Here is a 20,618-nt window from a genome sequence, read left to right as displayed (position 1 = left end):
TTTCTGAAAAGACAATACCCAGATGAGATGTTATGCCCCGCATGCCAGTGTCCAGTACTCTCAGTCCAACTGTGATGTGATGCCAGTGTCCATTTCCCTCAGTGCCAGTGTCCAACTGAGATGTGATGCCTTGAATACCAGTGTCCAATGTTCTGAGTTACAATTCCTAGATGAGATATGATGCCTTGACTGCCAGTGCCCAAGTCTCTCAGTGATGCGTAAGATGCCATTGCCCAGTTCTCTCAGCTGAGATATGAAGCCCTGAATGCCAGTTCGTGCCCAGCGGAGATGTGATGCCCTACATGCCAGTACCGGTTCTGATGTGTCCAGGTGAGGTGTCAGAGCCCAGTACAACTCACACGTTTTTGACAGCGTCTCCAGGAAACACGATCCCCTCCGGAACGTTGCACCGTTCTACCTGTGTCAGCGACCAATCAGTGCGCTGTAAAGTGTCCCCGCCCCCTCCAAGGGGGAAGCTGCCAGCCAATCAGAAGTTTTGCAGTCAGTAAACCTCCCTCTCAATCACAGCCAAGCTCAAAAAGCGAGAAAAGCCGACTAAACCCGTTTGTGCGGCGCCCGGGCTCCCGTCCCCAGCGACAGATCTGTCCCAACTAGAAAGTCCAGTTCCACCGACACGGGCGACAGCATGACACAAGACTACGACAAGTAAGTGATCCGGCGCCGTGTGTACCATGTGCTGTGCCAGCTGTCCCGGGCTGCTCTCCAGACTCTTCTATACCGCAGCTGCTGGATGTATGGATGAGGCTCCCGCACTGTCCCCCCTGTACTGGTGCACCTGCCTCATCCTCCTCATCTCTTCTTATTGACAGCCCAGGTTCAGTAAGTGAAGCTGGAGCTCTTCTATTGATCTAGTATCACCTAGATCCCTGCAGGGGCACTACATATCTATATCCATATACCCTGAGTATATACCAGTGCCTGTCTGTGCTCTATGCTAGGGGATCCATTGGTGGCTGGGTATCGATTGCTGAATCAACTGGTATGAATCCCAGTTTAGCAGTGCCAATACTGGCTGGTGGCTGTACCAGTGTAAAATCCGTCATTCTGATAGGTCTAAATATTTGTCTGATATCTTCCATAGAACTCTAATATTATGTCCCCCAACTCCCCATATACATAAAATAGGTGTAATATGTCCCCGTAGATCTATAGTATGTCCCCATATACCTATTATACTGTAGGTGTAATATGTCTCAAACATAGATAATGTGTCCCCATATACCTGATTTGAGTGTAATATGTACCCACAGATCTATAATGTGTCCCTATATACCTATTATAGGTGTAATATGTCTCAAAGGTCTATAATATGTCCTCCCAGGTACCTAAAATACCGGTCATGTGTCCCCATATACCTATTGTAGGTGGAATATGCCTCAGATCTATAATCGGGCATAATCTGTCCCCATAGATATTTAATATGTCCCCATTTACCTATTATCATTGTAATATGTCTCAAAGATCTATAATATGTCCCACAGAAACCTATTATAGGCATAATCTGTTCCCGTATATTTATTATTGGTCTAATATGTCTCAAACATCTATAATATGTCCCCCATATACCTATATTATAGGCATACTCTGTCCCCATAGATCTGGACTACATCCCCATATACCTATTATAGGTGTAATATGTCCCATGGATCTATAATAATTGGTGTAATATTTCCCAGCTTCCAAACTGTGTGTGTGTGTGTGTGTGTGTGTGTATATATATATATAAATCTCAGGCTTAGTTTAATTTCTTAAATGACTGGAGGTGTCTATACTTTACAACCAGCTGTTCTTTATATAGACCTTTATCCCCTCTCCTTATTCTATGTGCACGCCAGTAACGTCTGCTCATATAACTGGCACCTGTAGTAAAGGAAAGATGACTGGTACAGATGTCACACAGGTGAATAACCTATAAAACTCCTTTTAAACAAAACCTATTATTGTGTGTACATTGTGATAATTCTGTGTTCAGATCAGTTTACCTGCAATCCTACATAAAGCCACAGATAAACTTCTGATCTCATATAGTGGTATGGCAAGTTACAAACTCAGCTCTGCTACATACTTCTGTTTGTCCATTGACCTGAAGTGTATGTTACAGTTGTAATGTTTTGCCAACAAAAGGTTCATGTGCAGAGTGGCAAATTGTGGTTGGTGTGATGTGGGTGGCACATATGTGAATCCTAGATCGCTTGATCATAGAAGCAGGATCCCCTTCCCCTTGTGAAAGTGTCTTCAAGGTTGATAAAGTTGGATGAAACCTGAGCCCTACAAGGCGTTGGTCATAGAAGAATAGTAGTAGTGAAACAATTGGTGTCTGCCATCAGTTCTTTAGTCCCCCAAATCCGTAGAAACTGATCCAAACAAAGACTTCCAGGGTGACTTTTTTTTGTTTTTTTGTTTTTTTTCCAATTTCCATCCAAGATCTCGCTTCAATCCAGTTGTTTACACTGCTTTCTAGTGAAAGATCTGACAGCAAAGCGGTGGTTCCCTCAAACCAGAGGCCTCCAAAAAACCATAAAAATAGTACCAAAGCAACACCCTCCTCGCCTAATATTCCCTGCGTATTTTGTGAGTCACTTATGGTTCATCTATACTTGTTCCAAAATATGATAAATGATGACTTCTAGTAGTGGCAGTAAAATAAACGGAACAATAAAAGCAAATACTCCGATTAACTACATCATATAGTTAAAAATAAAAATGATTTGTTGTGGAGATAAACATACACAAATCGAAAAAATAAATAAATCATATTTTGTTTTTTGGTATTTGTATTTATTAGTAATTTACGCTATTTTATTTATACAAAAGTTTTCGATTTTTATTTCTATTTTATTTGATTTTTGTAATATGTAATATTTTACCTACTGTGTTTGATAAAAATGCAATACTTTTCTCTATAAAAATGTATGGTCGTATTTAACCCATCATATTCGTTTTAGAATTAAATTAAAAAAAATAGTTTTATTATATATATCTCATGCATTACAAATTGTATTCTATAAATCTATAATACAAATGACATGCACAATATTTTTTCTCTATTATTAACTTCTCTTTCAAATAGATACATAAATGTTACTTGCTATTCCATAGCAGTTGTAAATATTCTACAGGCTCAGTAGTAGGTTATTAGTGTTAGAAAAAGTTTCAGAATAACAACCTAGTCCTGTTTGTATTCATGGAGTTGTAGGGACTTCTATATCTTGACCTCTATACTGAAGCATGAACAATACAAAATTATTGTCCGTCAGTTTAACAGCACAATATTTTACGTCAGTGCAGCTTGTTTTATGATTTGTTTCCCTTTTAAATGTTATAGACTTTACAGTGTGTGTGGGAAAGCAGTTTCTGGCAAGCCTTCGCTCTTGCAGTGTTCATTCTGGCTTGGTGTTCACCTTTTTAAGACAGCAGATTACCTCCAAGGCATTTGTGCGTTTCAACTGAATGTTGTAATGGGAGGGTACACAAGACAAACACCTGTTGTTTCTTCAGCTCTTCCAATGTCTTGTGGAGGAACCTGTTCAATTAAAAACCAAAATGTAGATCTATCTATCTATCTATCTCCCTCCCTATCTCCCTCCCTATCTCCCTCCCTATCTCCCTCCCTATCTCCCTCCCTATCTCCCTCCCTATCTCCCTCCCTATCTCCCTCCCTATCTCCCTCCCTATCTCCCTCCCTATCTCCCTCCCTATCTCCCTCCCTATCTCCCTCCCTATCTCCCTCCCTATCTCCCTCCCTATCTCCCTCCCTATCTCCCTCCCTATCTCCATCCCTATCTCCATCCCTATCTCCATCCCTATCTCCATCCCTATCTCCATCCCTATCTCCATCCCTATCTCCATCCCTATCTCCATCCCTATCTCCATCCCTATCCTCCCTCACAATGCCGGTATGTGTTGTCATCCAGCTTTAGACTTTGGTATAGAATTCTTATTTTTTTATTTTATTCTTTTTATGTAGTGTTTAACAACCAAAATAATCAAATTCAGCACAATGCCTCATACAATATAGTCCTAACCGGAACCAAAGTAAGAAAGGGGGGAAAAAGGGACGGGTTGACGAGGAAGGATGATCGATGATTTTTATACAATTTGGTACATATGAGATTTGACTCCTGCATTGTTCTGTATAGTTATCTCCCCGTACTTTCTCGCTTTCATTATTGCCTGTGTCCGTTTTGTGATTCTGTTCATGGACCAGGAAGATCAGGATGAACAGTAGTGTTGACCTCATCCTTATGGAAGTGTTTACTTTCAATTGAATTGTAAGAGGACCGATATCAAATAATTCAGTATTTTTTTATTTATTTTTTTACATTGGGTTAAGTAGTAATGAATCTGAAACGACAATTTTATGGATTTCCTAAAATGTTTTCTTAAAGGGAACCAGTCATGTTGAAAATTGTAATAGAAGCAGGGATGGGAACAGTACTCCTTATATTACCTGGTAGAATAGTGGTGCATGCCAAACCAAGGGTTTGGTTCCAGCCTAACCAGTAGTACAGAAAAAATGGCAATGGCAGGCAGCACTCGGTTTACGGTGTAGATGAATCACCAGTGTTTTATTCCCATATACAGCGACATTTCGGCTTGATTAAACATACCTTGATAAAGGCTTACACAAGCGGAAATGTTGCTGTATACTGGAAAATAACACTGGTTATTCATCTACACCGTGAACTGAGTACTGCCTACCATTACCATTTTTTCTTTTTTATGTTGAAAATTCTGTCCAATCTACAGACCGCATGTTAGAGAGCAGGAGGAGCTGAGCAGATTGATATATAGTTTTGTGGGAAAATATTTGGCATAATTTGTGTTTTTTATTGATCCAAATCCCTGCTATTTCTATGCTTAGGAGTCCTCCTGTGATTGACAGCCTTCCCTGTGAGTGTGCATAGAGAAATGGCTGTCAATTACCGAGGAGGACCGCCCACTGGACTCCTAAGCATAAAAAGAGCAGGAATTTAGCTCAAATAAACACAAATTATACAGACTATTTTTCCATAAAACAACGGTGTATATATATATATATATATCAATCTGCTCAGCTCCTCCTGCTCTATAACCCGCTGACTATAAATTGTGCTGCATTTTCAACATGTCATGTTCCCTTTAAGGATTCGGTAAGGGATTTGTAATGCTGATATCTGTACAGTAGACTGTGTGAATTTCCCTCTATTGTAAGATGGAATATTAAGTTTTCACTAGAAAAAACTTCATTACATCAGCATTGCCCAGGGTCATATCTCAAAAACCAGAATATGTACAGCAGGGCGTATGTATACGGGGATCACTTTACCTAACATGTAATGTAAACCTCTAGTTTCTTTTAGCAGGTATTCAATACGTACTGGATTGTATTGCCATTCTAGTCTCAGGGGTGGAATGCAGTATATATAATACAAGTTCCAGGACTAGGTTGGACACGGTACTATGGGACTTTCTTAGAGAACCCGGCAGATTTATCTGTTAACTAGTAAACCTGGAAACAATATGTTGTGCTATACCCATCTTTTCTGTAGTGCTACAATTAATCTCTCTTATAAGGACATATAGCGCTGTTCACACTGATGATGAATATAATGCCAGAACTGCGGTAAAGACTGACACATTTCCGACTTCCTTTCTCCTAATAATTTATCGGTGTAAATTGAGATTTTCAAAGATGCATTTACGTGAGGGCAGTTTAATAAAGATGTATTAAAGGCACTTAAATGTGGCTGAATTAAAAGTTAGGAACCACCTATCTGTAAGACAGCAGAATAGTGGATGGAAATGGGCGGTGTAATACGCAATGAATCATGGTAATTGCACATCATAATGCGTTTATTATAAAATCCTATATATAGTGGGGCGTATGTGCTACTAGTGTTGAGTTGCTGTTCCTGTATATGTCTTTTTTTTTTTTTTTTTTTTGACAGTCTCTTGATCCAGTTAATGTTTTGCTGTGATCTGTGGATAACCACCGCTGGCATTTATTACTATGGGACCGGCCAGCGTGGATTAGATGTTAATGCCACTATCAGCGCCCAGCATCTTTCAGCTGGGTGCATTTTATTGCTCAGAAAAGGGCTATGTTTTTGATGTGCAAATGACCTAAACATCAAATGAACAGTCAACTGTTACAACAGAGAAACATTACTATAGTGACTTTACAATAAAAGCTCCGAATGTCCATATAGAGGTCTATACAGTCCTATGTATAGATCAAAAGCGATCTGAAATAACCGCAATCCTGTAGTGCCCACACAGTGCACATAAGTCCAGGTTGCAGGGCCCTATAATGGCCACTATGCGCACTCACACGTTTAAGGTCTTATTCACATGAGCGTATTTCATGTCCGTTAGCTGTTCGTTTAAACAACTGCCCAATGAAATTCAATAAGGCTATTCACACATCTGTGTTATTTTCACAGAGCGTGCGTCTGTTGCGTCAAGCTCACCGTATATACTATTCTGGTCCGTTTTTGCAGATCAGACACTCCCATTAAAGTCTATGGGTGCGTGAAAAACGCGGACAGCACAGGAATGGCAACCATGTGCTGTCCGTTTTTCACTCATCCGGTTTCTGATGCAATGTATAGAAAAAAAAAGTGAAAAAACCAAGAAGTGCTTCCAGAGGAAAGACAGACGATAAAAACGGATGAAACTTGGAAACCGCACTGACGCAACACAGTCATATACATGAAAAAAACTCAGTTTTTTCGCGGATGTAAATCGGACATGCTCGTGTGAAGGCCTAACCGTTATCTTATGAATGCCGCTGTAAAAGCTGACAGGTGCTCATGACAAGTTCACTATAAATAACAAATTCAGCACTGCTATATCCGTATTTGAGCCTGTATTTATTTGAACATAAAGTGGACCAGGTAAGGGCTTGTGTATACGACCAATTCCGTTTTGCAGACCTCAAAACACGGATCCTAGTGGCTTCCATGTGTTGTCTGTTTTTTTTGGGGTTTTTTTTTTGCAGACCCATACACTAGAATGTGAGACAGACTGCAAATACGGACAAGAATTGGACCTGTTCTATAATTTGCGGAACGGACACACTGATCCGAAAAAAACAAATGTGTGCATGGCTGCATGAAAATAAATGACTCAGTATGTTATCCCCCAAAAAACGGATAGGAGACTGAAGAAAACAACGGTCGTGTGCATGAGCCCATATAGTGAATCGCCTGTCTGGACCAGAAGGTGCCAGATTATTTGGGTGAAACTTCGTAATCCAAGCTCTTACTTTCTCCCTGATTGTTATCCGTCCTTTGTTGGGTTAACCCACAACAGTCCACCATTCTTTGCAAATACAGGCCACGAGTCACTTAGTAGAGGCAGTTTTGGTGGCTATAGACATTACAAGCCATGTTGGCAGTCTCTTTGTAAAGAGTTTCTCTGGTCATTGTCCTATTTCATTTGTATGATAACGAATCCTCATTTGGAAACAAAATTTGTCAGTCAATACTAAAAGTGATTCAGCCCAAAAGTTTTGCTATACTCCCAAATACTCATCTGTATTCCTAATAATGATACCCTAGTAACCGGGTATAGTCCTAGACATGGGTGTACATAGAGAAGAGGTACCCCATAGCTAAATTCTATTCTAGCGCTGCTTCACCCGCCACCGAACATAGATCTCCAAAGGAATTGTGACCCTCAAGACCGTTCCCATCTCTGTTGTTTGATGAAATTGTTAAGTCTATATAAAGTGGGGGAACCCTTTATCAGTCTCTCCCCACCCATAACATTACATGGTGGAGCCAACCTGAGATGGGGCTTCCTTGTTCTTCAAGGATGGCCTCAGTGGTACATAAAGTCTTACGTTGGTTTGGGGGTACGGGTTCCCTACCCATTGATTTTGATGGTATTCTGTCCTCGATTCGTATTTCCAGGTACGTGGGTTGGTTATCATGTATCATCAAGCATTTCTGGTTTAGCCGGCTTGATTTGATCAGAACAAATAGACAGGTTTTGTTTTTATACTTTCATTATAAAAGATTTTTTTTTTTTATGCAGAACATATTTTTGCTCTTTCATCACTTTGCTTGTGTAGGAATGATCGTGTTCCACATTATGTTTGTACTTCTATTTGGTAACAAAGTTTTCTCTTTCCTTCAAGTAAGCGGCCTGTGCTGGTGCTCCAGAATGACTCCCTATACCAGCAGAGACGTTCGTACACCACCGAGGATGAGGCCTGGAAATCTTTCCTGGAAAATCCCCTGACTGCAGCCACCAAAGCCATGATGAGCATCAATGGAGATGAAGATAGCGCTGCCGCACTTGGTCTGCTCTATGACTATTACAAGGTACTGATATCCCTACACGTGGTCCTCTCTAGTGTTCATTGGCAAAGCTTGGATATCACCATACCTAATGTTGGCACATCTATCTACATTATATAACATATAGTCCAGCTCCATCTACCACCATTAAATTTTTGTGCTATTTGAAGATGTCATTTCACCACATACATTCTTTCTTATATGGACCATCAAGGTGTTGTAGATGACCGCAATTGGTATGTCTGCAACACCGATGACGCTATTCTTCCAAGTTTGAGTCTTTCTGATAGCTGAGATGTTGCTTTTGAAATACACGTCATTACTCTCTGTAAACGCTTTGCAGCAAGGTCATAAGCGGTGGCATATACCTCCAGCATAGAAGGGGTTAAGTATTGCAGTGTGGATTGTCGAGATTTTGCATTAAAGCAGTTTATTAGCCCCTTAGTAACTATTTAGAGCACTCTGCTGAGTTTAGAAGGGTAAGAAGAGATCAGGGTGTCTATCATTTATAAACCTACTGGGCTCAAGCCGTATTTTTGACCTCTTTGTGGTATCCAGATTTGCAAAAAAAAGCAACCATATCTCTCTTACAGGTTCCCAGGCGACATTCCTCAACTAAACAAGACCATGAACACACCGAGGCAGAACACAATAAAAGGTTGGTTATGTCCATGCCCAGAAGATAGCTGATCTTCTACCAACAGTTATCTTCCCTGACACACCCAAAAATATACCCATTCAGTTCAAACTAATGGGCACGACATTTCAATAGGGGGAGTGAGGTACCGGGAGAGACCTCTGATGCCTCCTAAATGCCAGGAGAACGTTAAGGGCTGTCACCATAGATGCTGAAGTAACCACCATGGCTACTGGTTTGGAGAGTGGGCACACCGAGCGTCCATCTCTCTCCCCGAGCGGTAGCCTTCTGCTGATCTAGAACTTCAAAGTCATAAAATTATAACTTGCGGCTTTTGTCTTTCTCCAGGAATGGTATGCCACATATCAACGATTCCCCCTTGATTTGCAACGGTGAAAACCGAGTTCAAGTTTTGAAAACCAATGTGCCTTTTAACATCTTACTTCCTGTGACCAATCACCTGGACAAACGAGGACACCTGGCTGCTCCAGATACCACTGCCACAGTCTCTATTACATCCATGCCAACTCATGCCATCAAAACAGAATCCCAGAGCCATGGCTTCACTGTGGGCATTCAACCAAATGTATACCATTCTGAGGCTGTGGAACGCATTGTGTCGTTTGATCATAACGTCCCTTCTGACCACTACAACTCCAACAGCCAAGCACCCAACTCTCAGAGGAGGACTCCGGATTCCACGTTCTCTGAGACGTACAAAGATGATGTTCAGGAGGTAAAGGGCGACTCTCTTATAACACATCTTAGAGTTTTTAGTTAACTTTAAAGCCAAAAAGTTCTTTTTTTTTATCTACAGATACATTCCTTAGGTTGCAGTCATATTGTGGTGCAAAATGACCGCAACGTGTGAATATATCCTTGGATAAATCCTCACATTAACTTCAACCCGGGAGTCTTGCGATTTTTATTTTAACATTTTTTAGAAAATAAAAAAATTCTATTGGGAAGGAGCTAAGATCAAAGCTAGATTGTCTGGCACCCTGTCTTGATATTTTCACAGAGCTGTGTTCGATATACAATGTAATGTGTTAGTTATATTTTATTTTTTTGTGTGTTTTCTTTTTTCCCCCCTGTTGATATGCTTATAATTTCTTTCTTTTTATATTAAAGGTATTCTTTCCATCTGACCTTAACTTACGGATGAGCAGTGTAAGCTCTGAAGACTATGTTTTTGATCCTGTTGCTGGGTAAGTTTAATATTTGGGACTAATGTGTTTGTTTTATTTATTAAAGCCTATCGCAATTTTATACAAGTTTTTTTAAGTTGTACAGAGCCGTAATATGACACGAATACATAGAAGTCTATTGGCCCACGCTGTACCTCCTGTTGGCCTCTGATTTCATACAGAGTTTTTTTTTCTCTGTTGGATCCATAGAGAATCTGAGCGGAATAATATAGCACTGTATTCCATCGGACGCCATAATATGGACGTATTCTCCCCGATATGGAGGCATCATAAACTATTCTGTCTTCTGCATTAGATAAGTGATTGTGGCCGATTAAAGAGTTGCGTCTGTCAATCACTTGCTGTTCAGCTTGTCCTCATGAGGCATTGTCAGCAGGCCCCATGTACACGAACGTTCTTTTGCGGCCGCAATTCCCCCGAAAATCCACGCGAGAATTGCGGCCCCATTCATTCCTATGGGGCCATGCACACGACCGTGGTTTTCACGGTCCGTGCATGGCCCTGGAGCCCGGAGAGAATGGCCGCGGCCAAGTACACAGCCAGCGATTTGCGGGCGGCTCGCGGCTGTCACTCCGTGACTGGCCGACCCAGAAATCACGGTCATGCACATGGCTACGGTTGTGTGCATGAGGCCTAAGGCTGGATGGGCCTGAAGTAGTTAAGAATTTGTATGTTCTGCAATCCAAATGATTATTCAAAATGGCGGAAAAGAAAATCAGAAGAAACTGGAAATCCACATAAAAGTCTTTATACATTATGTAGTGGTGTAATCACATTATATGTTGCTGCCATTTTTCTGACAATAGGGCATGATGTACTTTTTATAGATTTTTATTTCCTCTTCATTTAAACACAGGAACAATTTTGAATATACGCTTGAAGCCTCAAAATCTCTCCGACCAAAGCCAGGCGACAGCACTATGACCTATCTGAACAAGGGTCAGTTTTATCCAATTACATTGAAGGAAATTGGCAGTAATAAAGGGATCCATCATCCAATCAGCAAAGTTCGGGTAAGGTTTGCCTATATTGGTGATCAACGTGTATGTATAGGTTGGTTGGTCAAAATAGTAAAGCAAGTAGAGGTAATATAGCCATCGGCTGAACAGTCATCTAGCCATCGGCTGAACAGTCATCTAGCCATCGGCTGAACAGTCATCTAGCCATCGGCTGAACAGTCATCTAGCCATCGGCTGAACAGTCATCTAGCCAACCACGACCTCTCCAGGAACATACCTGCTCAACTGAGGGTGCGTGTTTATTTCAGTGGGGGAGGGAGACCAGTCACTGACAGATAGTAATCGGCTTTGTTCACATCTGCGTTGGAGCGGCAAAAAAAAGCTAAAAAAATAGCATTGTGGTATATTTTTTTTTTTTCTGGTAAAATGATGGAATGTCAATTAGTTCTGTTGGGTGCCGTTGGAAGGATCCGGTGTTGTATTATTTTTTTTCATTTTTCTGTTCCTATGAGGTAACAGAAAAACGGAAAAAGGAACGCAGTCTTAGGTATTTTGAAATCCTGTCTGATGCTTATTTCCGCCGACACCTGCCACCAGGGGACTGTTGGGAGGCCTCCATTAGATTGTTGGTGGCATCTTCAAACATTAAAGAGGTGTTCTGGGATTGGATAAAAGGGCCTGCTTTTTTTTTCAGAAACAGCGCCACTCTTGTCCATGGTTCGTATCCGCTATTGCAGCTCTGTCCTATTTACTTGGTGCTGTTTCTGGAAAAAAAGTAGACCCTTTTTTCTAATACTGGGCAACCCCTATAAGGCTGGATTCACACGTGGCATATTTTACCATGCAGATTAGTCGTGGCATTTCCGCATCTAAATTTGCCTCAATATCCACATTTTTTGCAGTGGATTCCTTATGTCCAAATCTGCGGTGTAAAAATATACCACGAGTTAATCCAGCCTAAATGTTTACTGCTATGCCAGGTGTGCGTGCTTCTATATATAATTGTACTGATGAACCTCGTCTAACCACCCTGTTCTTTTAGAGTGTCATTATGGTTGTGTTTGCTGATGATAAATGCCGGGAAGACCAGCTTCGCCACTGGAAGTATTGGCATTCCAGACAGCACACTGCCAAACAGCGATGCATCGATATAGGTGAGATACATGACCCATGTAAATACATTGATCTAGTATTGAAATATGTCCAGGTTTTACCTGACCTGTCTGGTTATTTTGCAGCGGACTACAAAGAAAGCTTCAACACAATCAGCAACATTGAGGAGATCGCCTACAACGCGATCTCCTTCACCTGGGACCTGAATGATGAAGGAAAGGTGCGTGTCAAACGTCATTTATATTGCTACATTTGTACTATCATTAAAAGGGCGTGTTGTTTAGAATCGCCCTACTCTTTAATTACCTGCCATGTACGCCTCATCAATATGTAATCTGATTTATGGTTGCGGCATATATATATTAATATGGGAGTCTATCACAGCTGGGTTATCCTGTTACGAGGCCGGTTTGCTGTTCAGCAATTTCGGAAAGTTGGGTGACAACCCCCGTGTAAAAGCTATATTGTTTACTACTGAGCCTTCCGAATACTTGAGATGAAGTATACCAACATGGTGTTAAGTCCTCCAGAGCAGGGACCTATTTCGATATGGAATAACCAAGAAGTAAAAAAAAAATCAAAAAATAATTCTCCTTAAACTGCTAAAAAAATAAAAAAAAAATGTATTCAACGGTCTACTAGTTGTTTTGTCTTTTATTTGGGAAAGTTGGGTGTCGCCCCAACTTTCCCACAGTCCTGAACAGCAAATCCGCCTGGTTATTCAGTCTCCTGTCACGATCTCATTGTGTTACTAGGCATGTATAGTTGGAAGTAAGCTTTAATACAAAAGTCATGACAAAAGTCTTTGCGCCCTCCACCATCTTTTGCCGCTCAATGGAACATTTCTCAGGAGACGTCTTTTCAGAGTCATGTGATTTCCATTTTTCACATGGAAATCATTTGTTTGTGGTATAATACAGTATATTCTTCCACGCCGGCTATGTACACACCAGCACAACGTCTAGTTTCACTCTCCACAAATTCAAATGGAATCGTGTTGGCAGGGCCGGAGCAGGACAATGGGCGCTACAAGCATCTCAGAGGGTGATACCTTGAAAGGAGACTCCGTTTTTTTTTTTCCTTCTCTCTCTCTCTCTCTCTCTCTCTGTGAATTGCTGCACGCAGATGCTTGAGTATTGTTAGCGGCCGCTGATGTGAAGGGCCCGGCAGGTTGTAAGGAGCCGATGAGGTGAATGCCTGGGAGAGTTCATAAACAAACAGTGCGAGGATTGTTGAACTTTCTTTCCCATCAGTTTACCAAATACAAAGAGAGGGAAAAAGGAAAAGTTTATGCTATGGACAGGTAGGTTAACCCTTCCTATGGCTATAGCATAAACTTTTTTTTTTTCTGCTTTAGGTAGCATTGCTTGAGTCATGGTTACAAATGTAACTATTTACAAAGGATTTGTATAATATCTTATAAAGCTTGGTCGCGTACTTTGCAACATGTTTGTGCCGCGCTCTCCTGTAGAGCAACCCCCCCCCCCAGATATGTAAAATGAGATTAAGTTGATAATGTTTTATCTGTTTTAGGAAATTTAGATTACAACCAATATGGCTGCTACTACAAGGTGTGTACATACCATAGAGGCTGGCTTCGCGTGGGGGTCCCAGGACTGGTGGGTCCCATCTCCTTTGATATTGGGTAGCAAGAACCTGTGCAGGTCTCCTACTACAGAGAAACTGCATTGTTAGCAATGAGAGAATTGGAAATTGGCCCAAGGTTCATGAAATGGATGTGAAATAAACAAAATTGGAGGCCAATTTTGATATTTGCTATGAGATCCCCTATCTTCTCTGTGCACCACTGGCAATTACAATTCCACATGGGCTTGTCACTTGCCCTTCTTAGGTTAACCATACATTTTAGATAGCTGTTCGCCGAATATTCATTTGGCTTATTGCTCCCAACTCCCATACGCAATCGCGCTCGGCTGGGCCAAATGCGCATGTGTTCTCAGGGAGAAAGTCGCTGCTAAACTCCTATGGCAGCAGCTTCTCTAACCATGAACAGAAGGATCGGACATATCGAAAACCAACATGCCCGACCCTACTCTCCCCCCACATCTGCCGTCGGGAGGCCGCCTTACATATTACTCGCCCGGTCCCGCCAAAATCATCAGGTTCAGCTGACATACATGTAATGTGTATGGCCAGCTTAATATACCTAAATGATAAGCTGCCCACTTATCCATTTATATGCCCCCATATTGCGGTGTAATTTTATCAGGTTAGCCATTCAGTAGTTTAGGCAAGTGACAGACCCTGGGGAGGTGTAATGGTAACCATATTGGTTATCACCAAGTTTCTCCAAAACACCAATGCTATTGAGATATGTCTTGAAGAGAGACTCAAAGACTTGTATTTTATGGAGATTTTCGGTGGAATGCTTGTGAATTATTTGGTTTTGATTCGGCGTTATTCAAACAGTGTTAAGTCAATTACAACAATTTGTAGTATCCTAATGAACCACCAGCAATTGTCCAGATAAAGATGGTGGCTGGATGGTTTTGAGAATTCTTAGTTTTAGGGATACACAAGAATGGGGCTTAATTTAAAAACATGCCCAATAAAGACCCTTTAGAATTTGATCAGATCCTTATTGAGCAATGGACTTATTATCGTTGTGCAGTCTTAACAATAGCATTCGTGATTCGGATTTTTGACCAGACTACGTGCCTGTAAATTTACAGCTATGTGGACTCCTTTGCATTCCAGTACATAATAAATTGTTCATCTTTAATTTCCAAAGTTACACCTCCAGCAATTTGGGAAATATTTTTAACATGAAAACTTTATTTTCAAATATTTGAAGTCTTTGTCACTGAGCGCCTGTAGATGAAACGGTTAACTTCTCTGTAGTCAGATGTATCACTCTGTGCTCATTGCTTTTCATTAGCCACTAATTGGCCTAATGCTGTGACTAGGAACATCAAGGTATGTAATTTAAAGCAATACCGCACCATTGAAACACCCTTTCTTAAAACAAGGCGTTGCCTGTTTTTTTTGTGGTATTATAAACTCTGTCCTGTAGCTCATATTGTGAAATTGAATGGGAGAGGCAGAACATGGGTGACTGCACCTAATGGGAGGGGGCCATAACAATCTGGATGCGATGTTCTGCATGCAATCACATTTTCCATCTATTTTCGTTCTAACCCTTTGCCCCCCCCCCCAGGTTTGGGAACTCTTGAAATTGTAGAGGCCAATTTGATCTGTGGCCCCTTATCCAATGCCCAAAGGGGCTGCCTCTTTGGTCTGGGTGATGGGGACCCTGCAGGGAAGCCAGATGGCTAGCATTACATGTGATGGCTTTCATTTATATTCATTCTGCATCTTGGTAATTTGGCTTTTGTAGAGTTTGCTCCGGGTCCACCTTCTGGTGCTGGTACCTACCAAGCAACTCCACTACTTTACAACAGGAGGGTCTGGAGCTTGTTGGTGCCCATTCAGGAAAGAAAGTCGAAATGACCCGAAGGCCAGTTCACTCTTGTTCACGAGTGTTGTGGTAAATGAGGAAAGGAGGGACCTACGGGGCTTCACCCTGCCTATTGTGATGGCCAATCTAAGCCTAGTCCACCCATTCTCTATGGGCACAGTAACATCCACATGTATTGCCACTGTGGTATAATAGGATGCCATAAAGTGGCTTAATGGGGCAAAAACTGTACAGCTGACCGTGACTACAATACATTTAACAGTACTAATGTGTTGGTGCACAGCCGACATCTGCTGTATTGGTCAAATGTTTTTCTATGCCGGCGCCAGATGTCAATATGTGGCTGATCAGACTGGGGAGCCTACAGACCTCCTATATTAATACATGTCTGGTATATCCATAGGAAGTAAGGGTATTTTGTACATGGATGAACTCCTCTAACACGATCGAGCCGATTACTATGTTTATTTCACTATGCCGGAGGAATGAAGATGAACCGGGTTATTGTGTTTTTGCTGTGTTCTTTGCTTTTGTTAGACTTCCAAGAAAGAATCTTGCCAAACAAGCTGAAGATACTTTGAGGATTGTTTCTTGGGGTTGGGCCTATACTAGGGTAATGGCTTCTTACCTATAAATGTCACTTACAGATGACTTCACTAACCAGTTTTACCACTTCTTGAAATCCGTCCAGCGCACAGATTTGTTTTCTCTCTATATTTCTCATAAGTTTTTTTCCAAAGTCGCAGAGAAATAGATTGCTACTCTTTCGCTTCTCACATCACAGCGCTAGATGTATATCTCCTGTGCAGCAAGCATCTACCACAAATTGCATGCTACCTGTAATCCTGTATTCTGGTATATCCCATATCAAAGGGCTAAGAAAAACTTGAAGCGCAGTTTCACCCAAGACCTATTTATGCATGGTTAGAATCTTCATATATATAAGTGTAATATTAGGGCAACCATCAAGGGTATTTTTACGGTCGAATACTCTATTAGGAAATTCTAAATTAATAGATGAGGGTCCCCCATCAGGACTCTCATCTGTTAGAAATGCAGGAGAGGGGCCACAAATTAGCGTTTCTCTAGCACTGTTTTGAATGATAGATGTCAAATGTCTCCGTTCCTCAGGGACATCTTAAAGGGGTTGCCCAGTTTAAAAAAACAAAACATTTTCATATACCCTATTAGGGGAGTTTAGGTTAATAGAGGGGTGTCTTTGTACAGGATTCTCATCTCTTGGCCAGAGTTGAGACCGTTTACAAAGATTATCTTGCTCTGGAGGATCTGTCCTATCCTGCATTACAGTGTGAATAGCACTGTGTAATACTTAGTCTCCCCTCTGGTGGCGCTGCAGGGTAACTGAACACTTACTCCAAGTTTTTCCAACAGATTACAGGTGATCGTTGGGGGCGCAAGCTGCGGGACACCTTGTGTTCAGTTTATTCTCAAAGGTCCTTTCTAACGAGTAGGGATTGTGCAAAGTGGAGATCCCCTTTAAACACTAGTACAGGATGGGAGTATCCCATTAACATAATAGAAATAAGGGCATATTTAAATATTTGCAGTTGTGTAAGTCCTGTAATTATTCCGGCTGTTTCCGCAGTATGTATAATTGTAGTGTGGACAATGTATTCTCAGGAAAGAGATTATTCTCTGTAAAGTGGGAGGATAATGCGTTTTTTTTTTCTTTAGGGTGTCGGCTATGAAATTGAGGGCAATTTAGGTGATTAGGAAGAAATTGAAGGATAATAGTGCTGAAGTGTTCTTATGGTGTGGTTGACTGTAAATAGAAAAGGATGTTCAATCTAAACTGTGCCAAGTATTAAAATGTACAGATAAAGATAACCTTTGTCTTGTAGCATTAATACCAAAAGTGTACCTTCAGGTGACTTTTCAAAATAAGCTGTCTTATGTATGTACATAATAATGACACTATTTCTGGGTATTATATGACTTGTATTCTGTATTATTTAGCAGTTTTACACTCTGCAGGCTCTATATCTAATTCGCAGTTTTCTCTGAGTTAGTGGTGGAGCCTAACTGCTATAATCTCTGCTATATACAGCACACACAGAAGAGGAGAATCCTGCTCTCCTATTAATGTGCAGTGTAGCTGAGAATCCAGCACTAGGGTTAAAAACAAATCTTACCAGCAGCATGTATCTCTTCCCTCCTCCTGTTACCCTCTGCCCTCTCCAAAGATTTCTATGGGCAGCTTCTTGTCTGTGTTTATCTTTTACTCTGCTCCCTCCTGCTCTCACCTCCCCTCTCCGTAGACTTCTATGTGCAGCGTGTCGTTGTTTCTCTCTTCTTCTGCTCGTTGTTCCCTCACCATAGACTTCTATTGGCAGGCTCTAAAGACACATTCCCACTTCTTGCAGTCTGTTTCCTACTCGTTAAATAGGGACATATTTTATTTTACAGCAGGGGTGGACAGTAGATTACAGGTAGGGAGGCATTTGGTGGCAGTAACTTCACACAGAAATTGCATAGATAAAACTGAATTTTAACAGTAAGTAAATTACAAAGTTGTTTTATATCAGATATTCTTACTGATTATCATAAGTTGTTTGAAAATTTATTATCCATTTAAAGGGATCATATAACTGGAGAAATGAGTCGTATAGTAAACTTTTAGGCTGCAGTCACACTGGAAGTTATGGTGTCTTGCGTTTGTTCCAAGCTATTGTTTTACTGTTTTGGTGGGGTTTTTTTTTTTGGAAGGGGGGGGGGGTTCGATTTATCTTCGGCCTATAAATCGACGTACCAGCTAGACATGCATACTCAATTCTAATTATCTAGCTCCTATTTAAGCTGAACATTTGAATGGTTTAAAGACCGTGGAGCAGGTGGAGCTCTAATATATGACCTTGTGGTAACCTGATCCCATATTTATTATAGTTGGGCTCTGTTCACACTGGCGTCATGGGTTGTTCTGAAGGATCCAATAGAAGTTTGAATAGAGGCTTTCATGGAAAAGCTATAATGACATCTCTATTATTTCACTTTATATTTATATTTGTACTTCTGCATGTGTTTTTTTATTTTTTTTATTAATTCTTATGGCTTTTTCTCTTCTGCAGGTCTTTATATCTGTGAACTGTCTAAGCACAGATTTCTCCTCTCAAAAGGGGGTGAAGGGGTTGCCTCTGAATATTCAAATTGACACCTACAGCTACAATAACAGAAGTAACAAACCTATTCACAGGGCCTATTGCCAAATTAAAGTCTTCTGTGACAAGGTGAGTCTATTTTATATATACCGTACATTAAATGTTCGCTTGGCTTTAATGCAAAGGCTCCCTCTAGTGGCCAAGATCCAGTTATACGCCCTATATGTGTAGGTTCATCTTTGAGGAACCTTTAAGAATATTGGGCTATTGAATACATAACAGGATACAATGACTAATAAGAATGCTATATTGGGAAACGCTAAGACGTTGCAAGGAATTTTAAGTTTCCTACTCTTGTTCTGCAAAACATTTATCTGCAGCAGTTATGAATTCTAATGATGTGATCTAGGAAATTGATATTTAAATGGGTTCTCCGATCACGACAAACCCCATTAGAGCATATGGACATCAAATAGGCTAGGTCTCCTAACTTGGTTAACCCCCTCCCCTCTATTAAGCAGAGCGTCTCCCGCTCAGGAGTCGCCTATTCATCTGACGTTACAGCAGATATATGTGGTTGCCCGCTGCTTGCCCCAACAATGACCGCTCTTTGCTGGTAGGGCTATGCTTTACGCTATTCCATATTATATTTTAACTTCACCAACGGGGAACCTGTACTTTTAACTTCAACCTAATGGGGCTTCTGTAAGATTCCGGCTTTTTATAAGGGATGTATCAAAACTGGGGAAAAAGAAGTGGAGCAGTTGCCCAAAGCGACCAGATAAAAAAAGTTGGAATCTAATTGGCTGCTATGGGAAACAACTTCACTTCTCCTTTGTGCAAATTTTTATACATTTTCCCCCATACTCTTCTCTGTACGTTACCAGGTAAAGTTCATCATGTTGTATATTTTCATACATTAACAATAGGTTTACGTTATTTTTCTATCTGATCCAGGGTGCGGAACGTAAAATAAGAGACGAGGAACGTAAGCAGAGCAAGAGAAAAGGCAAGTGTACTGAGCCCAGCTCCCAAATGAATTGTAAGTAAGAATGATACAGGAACAAGAATTGATTTACTTACTCTTGTCCCATTCTGACACCCTGATAGAACACATGGACCGAAAGTAAAGAAATCCTGGTCCTTAAGTTCTCCTCTTATTACCAGCTGTTACAATACCTTCAGTATTGTAAAGTATTCAGTATACTTTCAGAGTGATGGCTAAGGCCCTGTTCACATCATGTCTATAGCCTTCCGTCGGATATATCCCACAGAAGGCTGAATCGTATCCCACTGTATAAGTATACAGCGGTATACGTCGCCCGACGCGCTGTGCCTAGGGAAGCCCCTGGCGTCCTTGTCCTTATATGGACAGTGACATCAGGAGCCCCCCAGGGCTGCATTCCCCAGGCTGAGAGCACTCTTATGCTCTTTCTGTGGACTGCGGCCCTGGGGAGTCTCCCCGAGGTATATGTTTAACACATATCTGTGACAGATGCCATACAGTGGTATCTGTCACACATGGGCTCCCATGTTACAAAAATTTATGCCGAGCGTAGTTCACTATGCTATTCTATCCTTTAAAAAAAATGTAAAAAAAAAAGGAATACGAGCCTGGAGGAGGCCAAAAGGACACACTTTTTTTTTTGGCCTCAGTCAGGCTAATGGAGCCCTATGGACACGTTTAGCTTGTACGTCGGGAGCTTTCCTGATGTACACGCTAAACTTAGGGCTAAAACGTGATGTGAACTAGGCCTAATATGGCCTCCATTATAGCTGGGTTGTCGTTTAGCTTTCTTGAACATGAAACCTGTTGTGTTATGCAGTAATATGGGAG

The 20,618-nt window shown here is 41.1% G+C and overlaps 1 protein-coding gene across 1 annotated transcript in view; it reads left to right on the top strand.

The window, feature by feature from the left end:
- Positions 1 to 646: 646 nt before the first annotated feature.
- GRHL1 (grainyhead like transcription factor 1) overlaps positions 647 to 20,618 on the top strand; it is a 28,394-nt gene continuing 8,422 nt past the window's right edge. Inside the window, exons 1-10 of the mRNA XM_075863892.1 lie at positions 647 to 666; positions 8,147 to 8,333; positions 8,903 to 8,967; positions 9,295 to 9,682; positions 10,078 to 10,154; positions 11,011 to 11,167; positions 12,156 to 12,267; positions 12,352 to 12,446; positions 18,752 to 18,910; positions 19,739 to 19,790. Of these exons, the coding sequence (XP_075720007.1) occupies positions 647 to 666; positions 8,147 to 8,333; positions 8,903 to 8,967; positions 9,295 to 9,682; positions 10,078 to 10,154; positions 11,011 to 11,167; positions 12,156 to 12,267; positions 12,352 to 12,446; positions 18,752 to 18,910; positions 19,739 to 19,790 (1,312 nt within the window). The remainder of the gene's footprint in view (positions 667 to 8,146; positions 8,334 to 8,902; positions 8,968 to 9,294; positions 9,683 to 10,077; positions 10,155 to 11,010; positions 11,168 to 12,155; positions 12,268 to 12,351; positions 12,447 to 18,751; positions 18,911 to 19,738; positions 19,791 to 20,618) is intronic.

The sequence above is a fragment of the Rhinoderma darwinii genome, chromosome 4 (assembly GCF_050947455.1).
Source record: "Rhinoderma darwinii isolate aRhiDar2 chromosome 4, aRhiDar2.hap1, whole genome shotgun sequence".
In the NCBI taxonomy this organism is placed as follows: Eukaryota; Metazoa; Chordata; class Amphibia; order Anura; family Rhinodermatidae; genus Rhinoderma; species Rhinoderma darwinii.
Note: the sequence above shows the minus strand (reverse complement) of the source record. Positions and strands in the feature narration are given on the sequence as shown.